Source organism: Bufo bufo, chromosome 6, assembly GCF_905171765.1.
Source record: "Bufo bufo chromosome 6, aBufBuf1.1, whole genome shotgun sequence".
Classification (NCBI taxonomy): domain Eukaryota; kingdom Metazoa; phylum Chordata; class Amphibia; order Anura; family Bufonidae; genus Bufo; species Bufo bufo.
This window is the reverse complement of record NC_053394.1, coordinates 194231729-194256194: the sequence shown is the minus strand read 5'-3', so window position 1 is coordinate 194256194 and position 24466 is coordinate 194231729. Positions and strand designations below refer to the sequence as shown.

Genomic DNA, 24466 nt, shown 5'->3' with positions numbered 1-24466 from the left:
AAGCAATTTTGAGCGTGGCATGGTTGTTGGTGCCAGACGGGCCGGTCTGAGTATTTCACAATCTGCTCAGTTACTGGGATTTTCACGCACAACCATTTATAGGGTTTACAAAGAATGGTGTGAAAAGGGAAAAACATCCAGTATGCGGCAGTCCTGTGAGCAAAAATGCCTTGTGGATGCTAGAGGTCAGAGGAGAATGGGCCGACTGATTCAAGCTGCTATCAGCGAATTCAAGCTGCTAAGAGCAACGTTGACTGAAATAACCACTCGTTACAACTGAGGTATGCAGCAAAGCATTTGTGAAGCCACAACACACACAACCTTGAGGCGGATGGGCTACAACAGTAGAAGACCCCACCGGGTACCACTCATCTCCACTACAAATAGGAAAAAGAGGCTACAATTTGCACCAGCTCACCAAAATTGGACTGTTGACTGGAAAAATGTTGCCTGGTCTGATGAGTCTCGATTTCTGTTGAGACATTCAAATGGTAGAGTCCGAATTTGGCGTAAACAGAATGAGAACACGTATCCATCCTCTGATGGCTACTTCCAGCAGGATAATGCACCATGTCACAAAGCTCGAATCATTTAGTGAGTAGACATATTGTGCATCACCACGTCTGTATCGACCGGCTCTATAAAAAATATCACATGACCTTACTCCTTAGGTGAAAAGTGTAAAGAAAGCCATTTTTTGTCACCTTACATCACAAAAAGTCTAATACTAAGCGATCAAAAAGTCATACGCACCCCAAACTCGTACCAGTCATCTCATCCCGCAAAAAAAGATACCCTACCTAAGACAGTCGCCCAAAAAAAAAAAAAAATCTGGCTCAGAATATGGAAACACTAAAACATAATTTTTTTGTTTAAAAAATGCTGTTGTGTAAAACTTAGATTGATAAAAAAAAGTATACATATTAGGCATCAGTGTCCGTAAGAACCTGCTGTATAAAAATATCACATGAAACACCCTCAGGTGAACACCGTAAAAAAGTTAGGTGACAAAAATTGGTTTGACACTTTATATCACAAAATTTGTAATAGTAAGCGATCAAAAAGTCATATGGCACCAATCAAATCGTCATCTCATACCAAAGAAAATGAGCCCCTAGATAAGACAGTCGCCCAAAAAATAAAAAAATCTATGGCTTTCAGAATATGGAGACTCAATTTTTTTTTTTAAATGCTTGATTATGTAAAACTGAAACAAACAACCCAAAAAAGTAGTCATATTTGGCATTTTCGCATCCATAACAATCTGCTTTATAAAAATACAACATGATCTAAGGCTACTTTCACACTTGCGTTCGGAGCGGATCCGTCTGATGTTTCATCAGACGGATCCGCTCCGATAATGCAGACGTTCGCATCCGTTTAGAACGGATGCGTCTGCATTAAAACTTAGAAAATTTTCTAAGTGTGAAAGTTGTCTGAGCGGATCCGTTCAGACTTTACATTGAAAGTCAATGGGGAACGGATCCGCTTGAAGATTGAGCCATATAGTGTCATCTTCAAGCGGATCCGTCCCCATTGACTTACATTGTAAGTGTGGACGGATCCGCTCGCCTCCGCACGGCCAGGCGGACACCCGAACGCTGCAAGCAGCGTTCTGGTGTCCGCTCACTGAGCGGAGCGGAGGCTGAACGCTGGCAGGCGGATGCATTCTCAGTGGATCCGCCTCCACTGAGAATGCATTGGGGCCAGACTGATGCGTTCGGGGCCGCTCGTGAGCCCCTTCAAACGGTGCGCACGAGCGGACACCCGAACGCTAGTGTGAAAGTAGCCTAACCTGTCAGATGAACATTGTAAATAAAAAAAATAAAAACTGTGCTAAAACAGCTATTTTTTTGTTACATTGCCTGAGAGTGTAATATAGAGCAACCAAAAATCATATGTACATTAAAATAGTACCAACAAAACTGCCACCTTTCCTTCTGCACCCATTAGTTTACCACCACATATGGGGTGTTTCTGTAAACTACAGAATATGGGCAATAAATATTGAGTTTTGTTTGGCTGTTAGCCCTTGCTTTGTTAGTGGAAAAAGTTGATAAAAATATAAAATCTTTGAAGAATATGGTGGCTCACCCTGCCAATAATTATGAAGCGGGTGCTGCGAAGCCTGAATGACTCACCCAGTCAAAAAAGTACGGTATATAAAATAGTAATGGTAGGGGCTGAGCACTCGCCACTTGGACCATAGAAGACAATTTACTTCAAAGCACCTGGGTAGTTTAATGATTAAAAAAGACACAATATGTGCAACAAATTCATAAAATTAGACCATACATAAAAATAAGCGATACATAAAAATACAGTGGGAATAAATCTTGTAGGAAAAATATATCTATAAGAATTCGGAGATGATTTAGCTATGTTTGCATAAAGTAGCATGCAGTAAAGATAAATTATATATATATATATATATATATATCTCAAAGTTATGCAGTCATAGGTAAAAAAGCTGAAGTGTTGTTAGATTCAATCTTCATGTGATTATAGAATTTAAAAATGAAGATCATATATTTGTAAACACCGGTAAAAAATGGTAGAGCAATTGTATCATGCACCGATGATAGAAGAAGCGTAGGTGTTCATATACTGTCCAATCCAGAAGATACATATTATTTGGTGTCTATAATAGCCACTAAATCATATTTGCAGGTACTGATTTATTCACTCCCGTAAATGGAGAACAGCCTTGATAAAGCAGTGTTTATATTGTTGTGTATATATATGTGGCACAGAGATATTATGTATTCATATGCTGCTCAGTAGTGGTATGACTCAACTTTAGGTACACATGTAATTTGTATAATCTCATGTGTCAGGTAAATACAATATTGCGTTATTCAGCCTGCGCTCACAGTGCCCTCCCACGTGGCTGCAGTGTTGACACAGTATTTAGGTGAAAAATGGCAGGGTTAAGTGGGTTTTGGAAATTGCTTCTAAAATTCTAAGCCTTCTAACGTCCTAAAAAAATAAAATTACATTTACAAAATAATGCCAATATTCCCCATAAAGTAGACATATGGGGAATGTTAAGTAATAATTATTTTGAGTTATCAGTTTTAAAAGCGGAGAATTTCAGGAAGGGCATCCTCAGATTTTTTGTCATTGCAATGCGCCAAATAATTCCTCGAGTCTGGCGCTCAACAGAAAGTCTCCTCAGGGTCACTTGGGTTGGGGCTTTGGATTCTCTGGCGCGCCTGGAAGAGCTGGGTGCCGAAGATCAGGGTTCTGGAGTGGCTCACTCTAAACAATGGGAAGCCTGGTACCAGTTCCGCTCATCTGCAGGTTTCTCGGGTTGGTTGACCTCAGGCTCTATTACTTAACTTACTCTGCAATAAAATCTTGTCTAGACTACTAGTACAATACTTTCCCCCCTTCCCCTCTTCTCCCCTCCCCCCTTGATCCTTTGTCTGGTCTCCCCCCACGCCCTTTTTCCTTTCATCTGGTATTGATGATTATGGATTTTATCTCTGTACGCTGATATGTGATTCAGTAACTGTCTTACATTACTTATGTCTAAGTTTACATGGTTTTCAATAAAAATAAATTGAACCATAAAAGCGGAGAATTTGAAATTTTTATATAATAATAATTTTATCTCTAAACTACTAAGAGGTCATAAACACTTATCTAAGCCATATTAGGCTACTTTCACACTTGCGTTCAGAGCGGATATGTCTGGTGTCTGCACAGACGGATCCGTTCAGAACGCATCAGTCTGCATTATAGTTTAGAAAAAATTCTAAGTGTGAAAGTTGTTCAGACGGATCCGTCCAGACTTTACATTGAAAGTCAATGGGGGCCGGATCAGTTTGAAAATTGAGCCATATTGTGTCAACTTCAAACAAATCCGTCCCCATTGACTTACATTGTAAGTCTGGACGGATCCGTTTGCCTCCGCACGGCAAGCAGCTTTCGGGTGTCCGCCTGCTGAGCGGAGGACAAACACTGCCAGACTGATGCATTCTGAGCAGATCCGTATCCACTCAGAATGCATTAGGGCAGTACGGATGCGTTCGGGGCTGCTTGTGAGAGCCTTCAGACGGAACTCACAAGCGGAGCCCCGAACGCCAGTGTGAAAGTAGCCTTAGTTAAGGAGTCCGTATGCACCTGGTCTGACAGAAAATCCAAAGGGTCCTTCTAGAGCAGGGGTGCACAACCTGCGGGCCACATGCAGCCCCCAGAGCCAAGATTTGTGTTTCTGCCCGCAGCGCCGCGCATCATTACAGCCCCTGCCTCTGCCCGCGGGGAGGCAGAAGCAGTTATCAGCGCTTCTCCTCACACAGATGAGCGCTATGTAGGGTAGACCTGGCTTGGGGGCAGAGGCAGGCGCCACCCATAAGCAAGGTACGCCACCGCGTAGAGCGCACTCTTGCTGGAGTTGCCGGCCTGCGGCGCCGCCTCCTAGCTAATTTATTCACTTCACTTGCCTGTGTGTAATCTCACACTGGCAGAGGCATCGTAAAGCGAAGTGCGCATGCGCCTTCTTCCAGCGCACCTCGTTCGACGATGCCTCTGCCAGTGTGCCTGTGCGAGATTAATGCGCTTCTCTGCAATTACACAGAGGCAAGTGAAGTGAATAAATTAGCTAGGAGGTGGCGCTGGGGGAATCTGTGGATGACACTGATGGGGGGGATCTGTGGATGACACTGATGGGGGGGGGGGGATCTGTGGATGACACTGATGGGGGGGGGGATCTGTGGATGACACTGATGGGGGGGGGATCTGTGGATGACACTGATGGGGGGGGATCTGTGGATGACACTGATGGGGGGGGGATCTGTGGATGACACTGATGGGGGGGGGGGATCTGTGGATGACACTGATGGGGGGGGGTCTGTGGATGACACTGATGGGGGGGGGGATCTGTGGATGACACTGATGGGGGGGGGATCTGTGGATGACACTGATGGGGGGGGGATCTGTGGATGACACTGATGGGGGGGATCTGTGGATGACACTGATGGGGGGGGATCTGTGGATGACACTGATGGGGGGGGGGGGATCTGTGGATGACACTGATGGGGGGGATCTGTGGATGACACTGATGGGGGGGGATCTGTGGATGACACTGATGGGGGGGGGGATCTGTGGATGACACTGATGGGGGGGGATCTGTGGATGACACTGATGGGGGGGGGATCTGTGGATGACACTGATGGGGGGGGGATCTGTGGATGACACTGATGGGGGGGGGGGATCTGTGGATGACACTGATGGGGGGGGGATCTGTGGATGACACTGATGGGGGGGGATCTGTGGATGACACTGATGGGGGGGGGATCTGTGGATGACAACTGATGGGGGGGATCTGTGGATGACACTGATGGGGGGGGATCTGTGGATGACACTGATGGGGGGGGGGATCTGTGGATGACACTGATGGGGGGGGGGGATCTGTGGATGACACTGATGGGGGGGGGGGAATCTGTGGATGACACTGATGGGGGGGGGGATCTGTGGATGACACTGATGGGGGGGGATCTGTGGATGACATGGTATGTAGCTGGAGGGGGATCTGTGGATGACATGGTATGTAGCTGGAGGGAGAAAACATAGCCTTACCACAATGAAGGGTACTAAAGTCTTGTTGCCATTTGTAAATTCTAAGTCGCCATCTGGAGCCCTGCGCGCCCCCCCCCTTCCCCCCCTGGTGCCTCTCCACCAGCCCCCAGTGCCTCTCCACCAGCCCCCACCCCCCCAGTGCCTCTCCACCAGCTGCCCCCCCCCCCCCCAGTTCCTTGCTGTTGGAGGGTGTTTTGGTACCATTCTTTATTCATGGCTGTGTTTTTGGGCAAAATTGTGAGTGAGCCCACTCCCTTGGATGAGAAGCAACCCCACACATGAATGGTCTCAGGATTCTTTACTGTTGGCATGACACAGGACTGATGGTAGCGCTCACCTTTTTCTTCTTTGGACAAGGCTTTTTCCAGATGCCCCAAACAATGGGAAAGAGGCTTCATCGGAGAATATGACTTTGCCCCAGTCCTCAGCAGTCCATTCACCAAACTTTCTGCAGAAGATCAATCTGTCCCTGATGTTTTTTTTGGAGGAGAAGTGGCTTCTTTGCTGGCCTTGACACCAGGCCATCTTCCAAAAGTCTTCGCCTCACTGTGCGTGCAGATGCGCTCAACCTGCCTGCTGCCATTCCTGAGCAAGCTCTGCACTGGTGGCACTCCGATCCGCAGCTGAATCCTCTTTAGCAGACTATCCTGGCGCTTGGTGGACTTTCTTGGACGTCCTGAAGCCTTCTTAACAAGATTTGAACCTCTTTCCTTGAAGTTCTTGATGATCCTAAAAAATTGTTTGATTGAGGTGCAATCTTAGTAGCCACAATATCCTTGCGTGTGAAGCCATTTTTATGCAACGCAATGACGCCTGCACGCGTTTCTTTGCAGGACACCATGGTTAACAATGGAAGAACAATGATTTCAAGCATCACCCTCCTTTTAACATGTCAAGTCTGCCATTTTAACCCAATCAGCCTGACCTAATGATCTCCAGCCTTGTGCTCGTCAACATTCTCACCTGAGTTAACAAGATGATTACTGAAATGATCTCAGCAGGTCCTTTAATGACAGCAATGAAAATGCAGTGGAAAGTTTTTTGGGGGATTAAGTTAATTTTCATGGCAAAGAAGGACTATGCAATTTCATCTGATCACTCTTCATAACATTCTGGAGTATATGCAAATTGCTATTATAAAAACTTAAGCAGCAACTTTTCCAATTTCCAATATTTATGTAATTCTTAAAACTTTTGGCCACGACTTTAATGTCTACTTTTCTTTTTGTTCCTATTTTTTACAATTTTTTATAACTTAATTATGGGAAAAGGGCGCTTTTTTATTTATTTTTGTCCCACTGTGAGACTTCAACTTTTGGGGTTCTGATTCCTTCTACAATGCATTACAATACATGACAGAGTATTGTAGAGCAAAAAACAACTAGCCTTACCCTATCTTCTGGGGGCTGTGCTCTAGATCTGCTGCAGGACAAACCTCTAGGGTAGCATAAAAGAATTACAGAGGTTAGCACCTGTAATTGTTTTTTGCTACGATATCTGGATGTGCGATATGATTAAAGGGGTTGTCTCATCATGGTCAATGGGGCATATTGTTAGGATATGCCCCTATTGTCTTAATAGGTGCGGGGTCCCACAGCTGGGACACACCTATATCGAGAACGGAGTCTCGCCAAGTGAAGGAGGGTGCACATGCACATGCACAGGGCACCCTCCATTCATTTTCTATGGGCCTGTCAAAAATAGCCGAGCTCTGGATTGGCTATTTCCATTGGCCCCATAGAAATGAATTGGAGAGGGGGCCGCCCGCGCATGCGCAGTACGCTAACATTCACTTCTATGGGGAGCCAGCTTGGTGGTGGCTGGACTGGAGTCCTCCAGCCACCACCTTGCGGGGCTCCGTTCTCTATATAGGTGCGGGTCCCAGCTGTGGGACTCGCACCTAAAGGACAATGGGGGCATATCCTAGTGATATGCCTCCATTGTCCATGATGAGACAACCCCTTTAAGGTGTTTTCATCCCATATATTAAAATATCCCCTTTTGGTATCTGTCTGGCATTTACTGTGTATTGTTTGTAATAATTATATACGGTTATGACCTCTGTACATGGTCTCTTTTCTTGTATGGGAAATGCTACCTTTTAAACTGTGTGATTTTGACTTCATAGTGTATACTTTCTATACATGGAGTATCATAGGGACCTTCTTCAGCGGCTTGGATTTTCTGTGGTCAGCGATAAAGGAAACTTAGTCTATGAAGGAGGTCCCTATGGACTGAAACGTCCGGCTCATATTTGGATAGTGGTGAAGCAGTATTTAATTTCCTATAAACTGGATCATGAACCTCTTAGGCCTCTTTCACACTTGCGTTGTCCGGATCCGTCGTGTACTCCATTTGCCGGAGGTGCCCGCCGGATCCGTAACACCGCAAGTGAACTGAAAGCATTTGAAGACTGATCCGTCTTTAAAATGCGTTTAGTGTTACTATGGCAGCCAGGACGCTATTAAAGTCCTGGTTGCCGTAGTAGTAGTGGGGAGCGGGGGAGCAGTATACTTACCGTCCGTGCGGCTCCCGGGGCGCTCCAGAATGACGTCAGAGCGCCCCATGCGCATGGATGACGTGATCCATGCGATCACGTCATCCATGCGCGTGGGGCGCCCTGACGTCACTCTGAAGCGCCCCGGGAGCTGTACGGACGGTAAGTATACTGCTCCCCCGCTCCCCACTACACTTTACCATGGCAAACAGGACTTTAGCGTCCTGGCAGCCATGGTAACCATTCAGAAAAAGCTAAACGTCGGATCCGGTAATGCGCCGAAACGACGTTTAGCTTAAGGCCGGATCCGGATTAATGCCTTTCAAGCGGCATTAATTCCGGATCCGGCCTTGCGGCAAGTGTTCAGGATTTTTGGCCGGAGCAAAAAGCGCAGCATGCTGCAGTATTTTCTCCGGACAAAAAACTTTCCGGTCCGGAACTGAAGACATCCTGATGCATCCTGAACGGATTTCTCTCCATTCAGAATGCATGGGGATAATCCTGATCAGGATTCTTCCGGCATAGAGCCCCGACGACAGAACTCTGTGCCGGAACAAAACAACGCAAGTGTGAAAGAGCCCTTATTGTGAAAATCACTAAAATCACCTTTAAATTCCAAAGAATATTCCATGTGCCGCATATTTATACTATTATCACAGGGAGTGTCAGGTCTCTGCCTCTCCTTCCCCCTCTAAGCTTAAAAGTCACAGATCCAAGCCTGCATGAAGCCCTGGGGGGAAAAACCCTCACTAAGGCCTCATGTACACGGCCATACCGTGTTTTGCAGTCCCCATATCGCTGATCCAGAAAACATGGATACCGGCCGTGTGCATTCCGAATTTTGCGCAACAGATTCTCTAGCCCTCGATAGACCAGTCCTATCCTTGATACAGACAAGAATAGGACATGTTGTTCGCTTTGCTTTTTTTTTTTTTTTTTGCCGGCTGCGGAACAGATCTATGGATGCGGACAGCACACCTCTGCTTGCCACAAACTCCTCACCATATTCTGACCTTTTATGTAAAAATTTAATTGCTTTACATTTTTTCTAATGTGTCTTTATTGTATGTTATACAATAATTTTGTAATAGTTCTGCTTTTTGTCATACTACTACCAGTAAAACTAAAATGTTTGTGGTTTTTATCAGGAACGATCAAATGTGGCCAATTTTCCTGGGCATTCTGGCCCTGTATCATGTGTGGCGTTTTCAGAAAATGGGTATTACTTGGCAACTGCTGCTGAAGATTCCAGCGTCAAACTGTGGGATTTACGGAAACTAAAGAACTTCAAGACCCTGCAACTAGAAGAGGGATACCAGGTGTGAGATCTTGCAAAAATTCCTGTACTATCAATAGAAATTTTTTCTCTTATGTGCAGAACTTAAAGGGGTTGGACACTTTCTGGTTACTTTTGAACTATGTGTTTGTAATATGGCCTTTACTAATATAGCCTTTGTTAAAATTCTGCACCAGTTTCTATATTTCGTAAGATATGCCATGTTTGCTAATTCTTTTGTGCTGTCCACATAGAAATCCTGTCCTTGAGATGACAGCTGATGGAAGGTCGTGACCAGGCAACTCGCCTCCATGTGATGTCTTCTCCATTCAAATACACTGCACTTGGCATATGCACTTGCAATGTTGGGAGTTTAGTGCAGGTGCAGTGTGTTTTGATAAAGGAGAAATCACATTGAGGTGAGTTGCTGGTCACATGACCCTCAATCAGTAGCCATCTTGTTGACAGGACCTCTATGACAGATTATTTCCACTTCACCACCATGACGGCCCAGAGAGATTGACCCTGACCTCTGTAGGGGCAGGAACAGAGATAGGTTAAAAGGACCCCTCCCACCACCATTCACCAGTGTGTTCCTGCCCCTATAGCGGCCAGGACAGAGAAAAGTCCTCTCTGGCTTTCAGGGAGATGGAAGTGTATAAAAAAAACATTTTTTTTTATTTTTTTTTTTCTCGGTACCTGGGTGCCGCATCGGCGGAAATTTTGCTTCCCTTGCGGGCCTCCCACCTAGGACTGCGTCCCCTGCTCTCCGGCGGACTCCGTTCAGGGAGACGCCGGGGTCACGCTCCCTGTTGTGCGGGAGCCTGCCCTGAGCTGCCGCAGGGTCGCCTACCTCCCTGTGTAGGTAGCTGGCCGGGAGGACGTTTGCGCAGGAGCGCGCGTCTGACGTCACTTCCGGGCCGCCGGGCGAGACCCGGGAGTGGACGCCTTCAAAAACTCCCATGCACTTTCCCGCTGCGCTCTCTGCTTTGCCGGGCGAGATGTCGGACCAGAAAAAGGAGCTGCAGCAGAAGGAGCAGACCGCTCCAGAGCGCCCCTGCGTGAGTAGCCCACCTGGGCATGGCGGCAGCTTGACATATGCTGATCTGGGGGGAGGGAGCCTCAGTTAACCACTGGGTAGGAGCCCCTCCTCCCCTAAGGTCTTCTGGTATAATGCACCTATACTGGATCTGCACAAATTGATGGGCTGCTGTCTCACTTTAGGCCAAACTAGCTTTGAAAAAGCCCAGGAAGATCGCCAGATGCATCCAGTGCTCCGTCAGGCTTCCCGATAATTATCCTAAGAAACTTTTCAAGGATTGTATTGCCAGGATTGTGAGAGAAAAACAACCCTAATTATGCAGGAATTTAGAACTATGATTCAGGAGGAGGTTAAATCTTCTCTAGCCTTTCTCCGTGAGGACACCCTGGGGGCTCGCCCACCCAAGCGTCCCAGAAGGGCAGACATCTCCTCCTCAGACTCCGAGGATTTGGAGGGCGAGGCCTCATCTTCCAAAAACAAGGACGACGACTACCCCCTATCAGAGGGCGAAATCGTCGAGGAATCTAGAAAATTATTCTTCTCTCCTAGCGAGATGAGTGACCTTCTAAAAGCTAAATGAAAATATTAAAGAGATGGTGATGGACGAATGGGCCCATCCAGAAAAGAAACTAGGTATTTCCAAGGAATTCAGGAACCGCCTTGTATTTGACCCGTCAGACTAAGATCTTTGACGAGGTTCCCAGAATTGACGTCCAGGTGGCCAAAGTTAATAAAAAAAACTCGCTACCATTCGAGGACTCCTCTCAGTTAAAGGACACCATGGAGAGGAAGGCGGACAGTCTATTAAAAATAAATCCTGTGGGGCAGCTATGTTCAGTGTTAAGACCAACATAGCTGCTACTTCAGTTGCCAGGTCTATGTACCTGTGGCAAATTGAGTTAGAGAATCATCTAATCAACAAGACATCCAGGGAACAAATATTAGACTCTATTGCCTTGTTAAAATCCGCCACGGGGTTCTTAGCGGATGCCTCCGCCGAGACAATTAAATTCTCGGCCAAGGACGCGGCTGTGTCCAATGCTGCCCGGAGGGCACTGTGGATGAAATCTTGGTCATCGACATCACTTCAAAAATAAAACTGTGCTCTATAGCCTTCTCGGGCGAATAAATGTTCGGTCCTGTATAGGACAAGATTCTCGAAGGCTACTGATTAAAAAGAAAGGGTTCCCTGAAGAGAAAACCCCTAAAAAGAAACCCTCCTTTCGTAACCAATATCCCCAAAATAGTTCCTTTCGTTGTAAAGGTAAATCCGGACGTTGGAGTTACCCAAGAGGGGGGAAAGGTAGAGGATACCACCTTAATCCCCAGAACAAGGGCGGTGAGAAACAGTGATGCCAGGATAGGGGGAAGACTATCCTAATTCTTTGCCCAGTGGCATCAGACTTCTCCCAACCCCTGGGCGCAAGTTCTTCTCAGAAACGGCTACAGGATAGTTATCTCCCCCCCTCCCCTCCCTCCGAATGTATTTCTGGTATCTCACCACTCTTCCCCATTCCAGCAGAACCAAATTTGGAAGGAGGTCCAGAATCTTCTGGACTTAGGAGTAGTGGTTCCTGTTCCTGAGCTTCAACGGGGGCAGGGATTCTACTCCAACCTTTTCTTAGTAAAAAGGCCAGAGGGTTCCTTTCGCATGATTATAAACCTCAAAAAGTTAAACAGATTCGTAGTTTAGAAAAAATTTGAAATGGAATCCCTAGACTCTACCATTCCTTTAATTCAAAAAGACGCGTTTCTTTGCACAATCGACCTGAAGGACGCATATTATCATGTTCAACCTGACTAAAAAACTCAGACAAGCTTCCAGGGCTGCTGAGCGGCGATGGAAGAAATCCCATTCAAAAGATCATTTCACCGCATACAAGCAATCCCTCCTCATATTCAAATCCTCACTCGCTGATGCAAAACAGGCCTACTTCTCATCTCTCATATCTTCCCTGGCCCACAGCCCTAAACAACTTTTTAGCACTTTTAACTCCCTTCTCCATCCCCCAGCGCCCCCACACTCTCCCCTCTTCTCAGCTGAGGACTTTGCCAAATATTTCAAACAAAAGATAGTCAACATCAGAGAAAGCTTCACTGCACAGTCCCCACAGACCCACTACACAACTGCTCGGTCCTCTTCTCCCAAAACCCGCTTCTCCACCATTACAGAAGAAAAACTCTCCACTCTACTCTCCAGATCACATCTCACCACCTGTGCACTTGACCCAATCCCATCCCACCTCAGCCCTAACCTCACCACAGTGTTTATCCCAGCCCTAACTCATCTCTTCAACCTATCACTAACCTCTGGTGTCTTCCCCTCTGCTTTTAAACATGCTACCATTACACCATCCTCAAAAAGCCTTCACTTTGACCTATCTTCTTTGTCCAGTTATCGCCCCATATCACTGCTTCCGTATGCCTCAAAGCTACTTGAACAACATGTCCACTCTGAACTGTCCTCTCACCTTTCCTCCTGCTCCCTCTTTGACCGCCTACAATCTGGCTTCCGACCCCACCATTCGACTGAGACTGCCCTCACCAAAGTCACCAATGACCTACTGACATCCAAAACCAAGCTGTTCCAGGCCAAAAGATGTCTCCGATCCTCACAAGACCTCCTTCTCTCCTCTAATCGCCTCTTCCCACAATCGACTCCAAGATTTCTCCCGTGCATCCCCCATACTCTGGAACTCGCTACCCCAACATATCAGACTCTCACCTACAGTGGAATCCTTCAAAAGAAACCTGAGGGTTCTCCAGAAGATCATCAGGGACAAGGCCAGAATAATCCTGGTCACCCCATACTGGCCCAAGAGGAGCTTGTATGTTCTCGATCCTAACCAACCGCTCCCCACAGGAAGTATTCGTTCTCCCAAGGAGGAAAGATATCCTGATCCAGGGGCCGGTTCTCCATCCACATCCAGAGATCTTCAACCTCTCGGCTTGGATCCTGAGTCCGACCTTCTGAGACGCAGAGGTCTCTCAGAGGGAGTGATATCTACCTTGAAGGCAAGCAGAAAGAAAGTGACTAACTCAATCTATTTAAAAATCTGGAGAAGATTCTGCACCTGGTCAGGTGAAGAAGCCCATGACCAGGCTAAACCAAACATACAGAGGATCCTGGACTTCCTGCAAGAAGGGCTAGAGTCAGGATTACGTCCATCTACCCTTAGAGTCCAGGTCTCGGCGCTTGGTGCTTTTTTCGATTCTGAATTAGCCAGCCATACATGGATCCAAAGATTCCTGAGCTCTGCAGCCAGACTAAGACCATCTCTTGAATCAAGAGTGCCTACCTGGGACTTAAACAGGGCCGGCGCTACCAGTAAGGTGACTTAGGCAGTCGCCTAGGGCGCCATCTAGCAGGGGGCGCCCTTTTGCGGTGTAAAAAAAAAAAAAGTTGGTTATATAAGTTCGGGCGGCCGGCCGGCGGCGCCCCTCATGCTGCGCCTCCTGAGCGCTTGCCGCTCTAAAGAATCGCCGGCTCAGTGCTGCGCAGCCTGCTGTGTCTGCTCTGTGCTACAACTGTTGTTAGTGTAGCGTGGCCGAGCTCTGTTCGGTCCGCGGTACAGGAGCTTTTGTTTCCTGTACCCGGCCGGACTGACAGGAAGTGCTCACTTAGTGTGCACTTCCTTTCAGTCCGGCCGGGTACAAGAAACAAATGCTCCTGTACCGCGGACCGAACAGAGCTTGGCCACGCTACACTAGAGGTGACAGGGGGGGGAATGGAATGAGAGTGACAAGGGGGGGGGGGGGGGGTAAAATGACAGTGACAAGGGGGGTGTAAAATGAGAGTGACAAGGGGGGGGGGTGTAAAATGAGAGTGACAAGGGGGGGGGGTGTAAAATGAGAGTGACAAGGGGGGGTGTAAAATGACAGTGACAAGGGGGGGGTGTAAAATGACAGTGACAAGGGGGGGGGTGTAAAATGAGTGACAAGGGGGGTGTAAAATGAGTGACAAGGGGGGTGTAAAATAAGTGACAAAGGGAGGAGGGGGGTGTAAAATGAGAGTGACAAGGGGGGGGTAGAATGAGAGTGACAAGGGAGGGGGGTAGAATGAGAGTGACAAGGGAGGGGGGGGGGGGGGAGAAGAGTGACAAGGGAGTCCCCAGAGCCAGACTGCAGCCAGAGACCAGATCATCTTATTGTCCTGGTGGTAAGTAGACAATGCAATATGTTTATTATGTAATTGTTTAGTTATTAATACTACATTGGAAACTAATTTACCTCACATTTAGGGTCCATTCACACATCCGTGTGTGTTTTGCGGATCCACAAAACACGGACAGCGGCAATGTGCGTTCCACATTTTGCGGACCGCACATTGCCGGCACTAAGAGAATATGCCTATTCTTGTCCGCTATTGCGGACAAGAATAGGACATGTTCTATTTTTTTCAGGATCGGAATTGCGGATCCGGGTCCGCAATTCCGTTCCGCAAAAAGGGACAGCTACTAGAAGCTAGATTAACCGTAAGGGAAACATAGCAGTTCTTTTAAATTAAAAGCTGAGAAAGGGGTGGAACATATGTGATGTCATGATATGGGCAGATCATCTGATAAGGGGGGGGGGGGGGGCAATTTTTATCTTGCCTAGGGCGGCAAAAATCCTTGCACCGGCCCTTGACTTAAACATTGTCCTTAGGGGACTCTCAGGTCGGCCTTACGAACCCCTGGACTCGGGTTCCCTAAAGCACCTTTCTCAGAAGGTGGCTTTTCTTGTAGCAATAACATCAGCAAAAACTGTGCGAGATCCAGGCATTGTCAATAATACCACCATACCTCTCAATCCAGGAAGATCGAATTACCTTGAGGCTAGACTCGGGGTTTTTACCAAAAGTAGTAACAGACTTCCATAGAAACCAGGAGGTTGTCCTTCCCTCTTTTTGCGAGAATCCTAAGAAATCTGGGGAGGAACGATTACATACCCTAGACGTCAAACGAAGAGTACTAAAATACCTAGAGGTCACTAAGGACCTAAGAGGTGAATAATTTACTAGTACACTTCAGCGGTAAAAATAAAGGGAAAGCAGCTTCCCGATCTACCATTGCCCGATGGGTAAAACAGGCTATTACAGACTGTTACAAGATGGAAGGCATCAGCTGTCCAGACGTCATTCGGGCTCACTCTACGAGAGCCATATCTGCCTCATTCGCTGAAAAAGCAGGAGCTTCCCTAGATCAGATATGCCAGGCCGCAACCTGGTCCAGTGTAAACACTTTCATTAAACATTATAGACTTGACTTATCCAGGTCTTCCGACCTGGCCTTTGGTCGCAAGGTCCTACAGGCCCACCCTAACACGTATATAATCTGTTATGTCTCTCTGGGCTGTCATGGTGGTGAAGTGGAAAGCCGGAATTAGACTTACCGGTACATTATTTTCCACAAATCCACCATGACGGCATGATATCCCACCCAGAAAATTATTATGCGGACTTGGTATGAGTGAATACCAAGAAAAAAAACTAAAAACTTTTGAGTTGTTTCACTTCTTTACTGGTGGTTATGGCAATATAATCTGGAACTCACTGGTGAATGGTGGTGGGAGGGGTCCTTTTAACCTAGGGGGTCAATCTCTCTGGGCCGTCATGGTGGATTCGTGGAAAATGAATTACCAGCAAGTCTAATTCCGGCTTTCCCTAATAAGAGGGCATGTCTTATGAAATATAGCATAAGTTACAGAATATGAACTCAAGGCTATATTAGTAAGTGCCATATAGTCATCTTACATATACATTGGTCACAAGTAACCAGAAAGTGGCCAGCCCATGTTTTTTCTTTTTAGCTAATGCTGTTTGTCTTAAAAATCATGGCATTTTTACTTAAAGGGGTTGTCTCACTTCAGCAAATAGCATTTATTATGTAGAGGAAGTTAATACAAACCACTTACTAATGTATTGTGATTGTCCATATTGCTTCCTTTGCTGGCTGGATTCACTGTTCCATAACATTATACACTGCTTGTTTCCTTGGTTACGACCACCATCAGTGGTGGTCGTACTTGCACACACTAAGAAAAAGAACTAGCTTATGTGCACCTCCACAGTCCTGGCCACCAAATAGGCCAGTGCTTTTTCTTTATAATGTGCAAGAACAACCCCCACTGATGAATTGCAGGGTGGTCGTAACCATGGAAACGAGCAGTGTATAATGTGATGGAAAAATGAATCCAGCCAGCAAAGGAAGCATTATGGAGAATGACCATATACAGGTTCTTCTAAAAAAAATTAGCATACTGTGATAAAGTTCATTATTTTCTGTAATGTACTGATAAACATTAGACTTTCATATATTTTAGATTCATTACACACAACTGAAGTAGTTCAAGCCTTTTCTTGTTTTAATATTGATGATTTTGGCATACAGCTCATGAAAACCCAAAATTCCTATCTAAAAGAATTAGCATATTTCATCCGACCAATAAAAGAAAAGGGATTTTAATGCAAAAAAAGTCAACCTTCAAATAATTAAGTTCAGTTATGCACTCAATACTTGGTCGGGAATCCTTTTGCAGAAATGACTGCTTCAATGCGGCGTGGCATGGAGGCAATCAGCCTGTGGCACTGCTGAGGTGTTATGGAGGCCCAGGATGCTTCGATAGCGGCCTTAAGCTCATCCAGAGTGTTGGGTCTTGCGTCTCTCAACTTTCTCTTCCCAATATCCCACAGATTCTCTATGGGGTTCAGGTCAGGAGAGTTGGCAGGCCAATTGAGCTTAGTAATACCATGGTCAGTAAACCATTTACCAGTGGTTTTGGCACTGTGAGCAGGTGCCAGGTCGTGCTGAAAAATGAAATCTTCATCTCCATAAAGCTTTTCAGCAGATGGAAGCATGAAGAGCCAATTGTCAACCACAGTTAGGCTCTCCATTGAGAAGATAGACTGTTGTTGAGTGCTGTGTATACAAACCAGGAAGTGGCCATATAGTTTCCCGCCCCGATCATATGATATAAGTAAAAGATGAGAGAAAAATTGGAGTGGATAAGTGGACGAGGTATATACAAGGAAGAGAAAAGGAGAGTGCCAAAGGAGAACTGGAAATTGACGTAGAGGCACCAGGACGTGGTGACTCGTTACAGTGAAAGGCAGCTACCCACTTAAGGCAACTTTCACACTAGCGTTTAGAGCGGGTCCGTCTGATGTTTTATCAGACGGATCCGCTCCTATAATGCAGACGTTTGTATCCGTTCAGAACGGATCCGTCTGCATTATAATTTAGAAAAATTTCTAAGTGTGAAAGTAGCCTGAACGGATCCGTCCAGACTTTACATTGAAAGTCAATGGGGGATGGATCCGTTTGAAGATTGAGCCATATAGTGTCATCTTCAAACGGATCCGTCCCCATTGACTTACATTGTAAGTCTGGACGGATCCGCTTGCCTCCGCACGGCCAGGCGGACACCCGAACGCTGCAAGCAGCGTTCAGGTGTCCGCCTGCTGAGCGGAGCGGAGGCTGAACGCCGCCAGACTGATGCATTCTGAGCGGATCCGCCTCCACTCAGAATGCATTAGGGCTGGACGGATGCGTTCGGGGCCGCTTGTGAGCCCCTTCAAACGGAGCTCACAAGCGGAGCCCCGAACGCTAGTGTGAAAGTAGCCTTAAAAAGACAGAACACGAGGACACTAGTTAGTGTACCGCATGCAGAAGAGACAAATAATGGTATAGTGAGGCGCCAATTGCACGTAACTAGTGGTAGAGAGAGTAAGTGTGTGTGTGTGTGTGTATGTGTATGTGTATATATATATATATATATATATATATATATATATATATATATATATATATATATATATGGAGTAAGTGAAACAGCACTAAATGGCACACCTACCTCGACTGCTTCTGCAGTTTTTTCCCGGAGGGGGGCCCCACATCTTCTAGGTCTATAAGACTCTTGATTTATGGCTGGACGATTAAGGGTACTTTCACACTAGCGTTATTTTCCATTGAGTATTGAGTTCCGTCCTTGGGGCTCAATACCGGAAAAGTGATCAGTTTTATCCTAATGCATTCTGAATGGAGAGCAATCCGTTCAGGATGCATCAGGATTTTTTCAGGACAGAGATGATACTGCAGCATGCTGCAGTTTAATCTCCGTCCAAAATTCTGGAACAAATTTTTTACCATTTGAAATGCATTAATGCCGGCCCCAATCCGGCAAAACGGATCCGGCATTGCGGTCTGCGCATGCTCAGACCGCAAAAAATGTGAAAAAAATGCTGGATCCCTTTTTCCAGGTGACACCGGAGAGACGGATCCGACACTTCAATGCATTTGTCATACGGATCAGGATCCTGATCCGTCTGACAAATGCCATCAGTTTGCATACGTTTTGACGGATCCGGCAGGCAGTTCCGGTGACAGAACTGCCTGCCGGAATCCTCTGACGCAAGTGTGAAAGTACCCTAATAAGATTAATTTGATTGGCATTTCAATGAAGGTGGGTATTGTAACAGCTGGGATCAGAGAAGTTCCCAGATGCTGTGGCAAATAGCAGCCTCTATATCTAGGCACTTTGAGGGGTCTCCCTCTGTCACCAAAGAAAGCAGTTGCTTAGTGCAGATGCATCGCTATGGCAACCAGGAGCCTTAAAGGTCAGAAGGCCTGCCGTGACTGTATGCCTATTAGGCTATGCTGCCATCAGTTTGTCAGTCTTAAGGTCCATTCACTTGTCCATAAATGTTACGTTCCTTCTGGGCACCAACAACATAGTATTGATACCACATGATACTGCCGTGGATTTTTTGGCCTAGTGTTGCGGAAAAGAGCTCTTAACCGCCTCAGGACCGCCGTACGCAGGATTGCGTCTGGGTGGATGCGCCGGCGCGTCATCTTGCGAGACGCGAGATTTCCTGTGAACGCGCGCACAGGAACCGGAGGTTAACTAGCTGATCTACAGCCTGCCAGCGGCGATCGTTCGCTGGCTGGCTGTAGATGCGATTTTTTTTTAACCCCTAAAAGGTATATTAAACGCTGTTTTGATAACAGCGTCTAATATACCTGCTACCTGGTCCTCTGGTGGTCCCTTTTGCTTGGATCAACCACCAGAGGACACAGGCAGCTCTGTAATAAGCAGCACCAAACACCACTACACTACATTCCCCCCCCCCCCCTCCCCCCCGACACTTATTAACCCCTGATCACCCCATATTAGGCTCCATTCAGACGTCCGTATGTGTTTTGCGGATCGATCCATGGATCCGCGGATCACCCCCCGTAAGGCTCCATTCAGACGTCCGTATGTGTTTTGCGGATCCGATCCGTGGATCCGCAAAACACATACGGACCTCTGAATGGAGCCTTACAGGGGGGTGATCAATGACAGGGTGGTGATCACCCCATATAGACTCCCTGATCACCCCCGTCATTGATCACCCCCCTGTAAGGCTCCATTCAGACATTTTTTTGGCACAAGCTAGCGGAGATATTTATTTATTTTTTCTTACAAAGTCTCATATTCCACTAACTTGTGACAAAAAATAAAATCTCACATGAACTCACCATACCACTCACAGAATCCAAATGCGTAAAATTTTTTAGACATTTATATTCCAGACTTCTTCTCACGCTTTAGGGCCCCTAAAATGCCAGGGCAGTATAAATACCCCACATGTGACCCCATTTTGGAAAGAAGACACCTCAAGGTATTTTGTGAGGGGCATGGCGAGTTCATGTAGAATTTTATTTTTGGTCACAAGTTAGCGGAAAGGGAGACTGTGTGAGAAAAAACAAAAAAAATTCTATTTCCGATAACGTGGCAAAAAAAAATAATTCATTGAAGTTTTTTTTGGCACAAGTTAGCGGAAATTGATTAATTTTTTTGTTTTTTCTCACAAAGTCTCCCTTTCCGCTAACTTGTGACAAAAAATTAAATTTTACATGAACTCGCCATGCCCCTCACGGAATACCTTGGGGTGTCTTCTTTCCAAAATGGGGTCACATGTGGGGTATTTATACTGCCCTGGCATTTTAGGGGCCCTAAAGCGTGAGAAGAAGTCTGGAATCCAAATGCCCTCCTAAAAGATACTCATTGGAATTTGGGCCCCTTTGCGCACCTAGGCTGCAAAAAAGTGTCACACATGTGGTATCGCTGTACTCAGGAGAAGTTGGGCAATGTGTTTTGGGGTGTCTTTTTACATATACCCATGCTGGGTGAGAGGAATATCTCTCTATAATGACAACTTTGTATAAAAAAATGGGAAAAGTTGACTTTTAGAGAGATATTTCTCTCACCCAGCATGGGTATATGTAAAAATACACCCCAAAACACATTGCCCTACTTCTCCTGTGTACGGCGATACCACGTGACACTTTTTTGTAGCCTAGGTGGGCAAAGGGGCCCAAATTCCAATGAGTACTTTTAGGATTTCACAGGGCATTTTTTACACATTTGGATTCCAGACTTCTCACTCATTAGGGCCCCTAAAATGCCAGGGCAGTATAACTACCCCACAAGTGACCCCATTTTGGAAAGAAGACACCCCAAGGTATTTCGTGATGAGCATAGTGAGTTCATGGAAGTTCTTGTTTTTTGTCACAAGTTAGTGGAATATGAGACTTTGTAAGAAAAAAAGAAATAAATCATTTTCCGCTAACTTGTGACAAAAAATAAAAAGTTCTATGAACTCACTATGCCCATCAGTGAATACCTTAGGGTGTCTACTTTCCGAAATGGGGTCATTTGTGGGGTGTTTGTACTGTCTGGGCATTGTAGAACCTCAGGAAACATGATAGGTGCTCAGAAAGTCAGAGTTGCTTCAAAATGCGGAAATTCACATTTTTGTACAATAGTTTGTAAACGCTATAACTTTTACCCAAACCATTTTTTTTTTACCCAAACATTTTTTTTTAATCAGACATGTAGAACAATAAATTTAGAGAAAAATTTATATATAAATGTATTTTTTTTTTGAAAAATTTAACAACTGAAAGTGAAAAATTTCATTTTTTTGAAAAAATTTCGTTAAATTTCGATTAATAACAAAAAGAGTCAGCAGCAGTGTGAAATACCACCAAATGAAAGTTCTATTAGTGAGAAGAAAATGAGGTAAAATTCATTTGGGTGGTAAGTTGTATGACCGAGCAATAAACCGTGAAAGTAGTGTAGTGCAGAATTGTAAAAAGTGGTCTGGTCATTAAGGGTGTTTAAGCTAGGGGGGCTGAAGTGGTTAACAATCATAACAAACCACTGGGCCCTTCTTCTGGTCCCATTCAAGAGGCCGCAGCTTGCAGCCTACTTAACCAATCCTTACTGTAGATTTGTAGATTTTCCAGTCTATTCTCCTTCCGGCAAAAGAGCAGATGATTAACCACAGCCACAGATGAGATTAATTTAACAACTTGGTCCCATGGCACCTTTTTTCTTCTCTGCAGCTATTGTAAATTTCTATCAGCCACGTTTACCCTTTACTACTCTGTTATTGCATACATCAGGCACAGTCATTTCATCATCGCTATATGCAGTATGTGTTAAACCTTTGCAGTTCTGGCATGTACCAGGCATCTGTATTGCCTCTTTATCCGGAAGAGTACTTGCCCTATCAATTGATGTTGTATACAACAAGCCTATGCAGTTCGGATGTGTACTAGACAGCTGCATTCCCGATTTCAACAGACAGTAATTGTACTGTCGCTAGGCAGTTCTGTAGTGCACCAAGCAACAGCATTACCCCCTTAAATAGGTGGAGTAATTTCACAACTGATCATTGCCGTCCCGGAAAGAAGCACCCGCATTGCCCCTTTTTATTTAGGTGGAGTAATTGTAGTTTCTTTCTCCTGTATCTGACAACCCTACACTGTTCTGATGTGCACCAGGCAGCTGTATTACCCTTTTCAATCAGTGGAGTAATTGTGCTTGGGCAAGCCTACACAATTCTGATATGCACTAAAAACCTGCCTTACTCCCTTCAAAAGGTGGAGTAATTGCATTATCGCTGTATGTTTTATCTGATAAGCCTATGCACTTCTGATGTGCACCAAGCAACCATGTTAATCCCTTCAGTAGGTGGAGTATTCACATGGTCAATGTATTTACAGCTAGCAAGGAATGATGTTTTCCTTGTCTATTGTAGGAAACTAAGCAGGCTTAGTCTGGTTCTGACCTTGATGGGAGTTACATACCTGCACTCAGAGAGAGCTGTCAGGCTTTTACCATATTTTCATCTTCTATGATGGAGTAATTGTTCCAGGATGCCATTTAGTCCTGGGCTACACTGTGACCTTGATTTTAATTGTTGAACTACAGCTGCAGTCCGAATGAATGCATTCAGTTGAATTCAGTCTTGTGAACTGCAGCTGTCATTCAATTGCTAAAATAAGTCGCGCTACAAAAAGTTGCAGTGTAGCCCAGGCCTTAGGCACCAGTCTGCTCATGTTTTATTCCTCTTAGTCAATCTGGGCACAATCTGTCTCTGGCTGAGTCTATCTTACATTTTGAACATGGTGTCTGAGCTGCAGTCAGCTTGTTATAGAGCAGAATTAACTGAGCAGATTAATATATAGTTTTATGAGAAAAGATTTAATATTACTTGTAATTCATTTAAATTCCTGCTTATTCTGAGCTTTTCCTCTGACTATACATATAGTCAATCTTTCTCCACAAATTTATGTATCAATATGCTGCCTGCAGAATAATACACATGCTGCCTGTAGATTAATACACATTTGATAGTGACATGTCACTCTTTAAGTCTCCCCTTCCAGGACATCTTGGGTAGTCTGACTCATTCTCTTCTAGGAGGCTTTCCTGGACACCTCTGTACAGTGGCGTGTCTAGGGTGTTTGGCCCCAGGGGTGGGTCCTTTCTTTGGCACCCTCACAGTAGTATTGCCTTCATTGTACAACCTTCACAGTAGTTTTGTCCAGATATGTGCCCCCTCACGGTAGTTATGCCCATATTGTGCCACCTTAAAGTGTTTATGCCCTCACTGTACAACCTTTCAGTAGTTATGCACACATTGTACCACCTTAAAGAACTTATTCCTTCATTTTGCCCCTTTCACAGTAGTTATGCCCTCATTGTGGTACCCTCACAGAAGTTAAGCCCTCTCTGTGCCCCTTTCACAGTAGTAATACCTTATCTGTGCCCCCTTAACAGTTATGTCCTCTTTCTGCCTCCTTCACAGTAGTTATGCCCGGTCTGTGTCCCCATAACAGTAGTAATGCCCGGTCTGTGTCCCCATAACAGTAGTAATGCCCATTGTGCCCCCATAACAGTAGTAATGCCCATTGTGCCCCTTCATAGTAGTAATGCCCATTGTGCCTCGTTCACAGTAGCAATGCCCATTGTGCCTCGTTCACAGTAGCAATGCCCATTGTGCCTCGTTCACAGTAGCAATGCCCATTGTGCCTCGTTCACAGTAGCAATGCCCATTGTGCCTCGTTCACAGTAGCAATGCCCATTGTGCCTCGTTCACAGTAGCAATGCCCATTGTGCCTCGTTCACAGTAGCAATGCCCATTGTGCCTCGTTCACAGTAGCAATGCCCATTGTGCCTCGTTCACAGTAGCAATGCCCATTGTGCCTCGTTCACAGTAGCAATGCCCATTGTGCCCCGTTCACAGTAGCAGTGTTCATTGTGCCCCGTTCACAGTAGCAGTGTTCATTGTGCCCCCTTCACAGTAGCAGTGTTCATTGTGCCCCCTCATTGTGGTAGCATTGCCCTCTGCGCCCCCATCTCACCTTGTCCCGTTCCTGAAGCTCACAGTCCTCTCCCGCTGCAGAAACAGATCGCTCTGCAGCACTCTGTGGGCGGAGCTTAGGCAGATTCTGGTGCTGCAGGCTCCTCTCCACACAGGCCAGCAGGATGAATGGTGGAGCAGGGAGAGGTCTTCCTGCTTCAACATAAAGTGCGCCGCCGGCCTGAAGGAGGGGGCAGAGCACGGGGAACTGAGCAGTCAGTGACAGGAAGCAGCTCCTTGGTGCTCCAGCAATAAGCACTCATTGCTTCTGGCGCACAGGCCACCACAAGCCTCCCACCCCCCTTAGCACGCCACTGCCTCTGTATACTGGCCTTTTCCTTTCATAGTTTTATTGGGGGATTTTCATCAATTTATCACATGGGAGTT

General features: G+C 45.9%; 1 protein-coding gene across 1 annotated transcript in view; it reads left to right on the top strand.

The window, feature by feature from the left end:
• The window catches only part of PRPF19 (pre-mRNA processing factor 19), a 297502-nt gene that overhangs the window by 212440 nt on the left and 60596 nt on the right, over positions 1-24466 (top strand). Inside the window, exon 14 of the mRNA XM_040436035.1 lies at positions 9229-9399. Within this exon, the coding sequence (XP_040291969.1) occupies positions 9229-9399 (171 nt within the window). The remainder of the gene's footprint in view (positions 1-9228; positions 9400-24466) is intronic.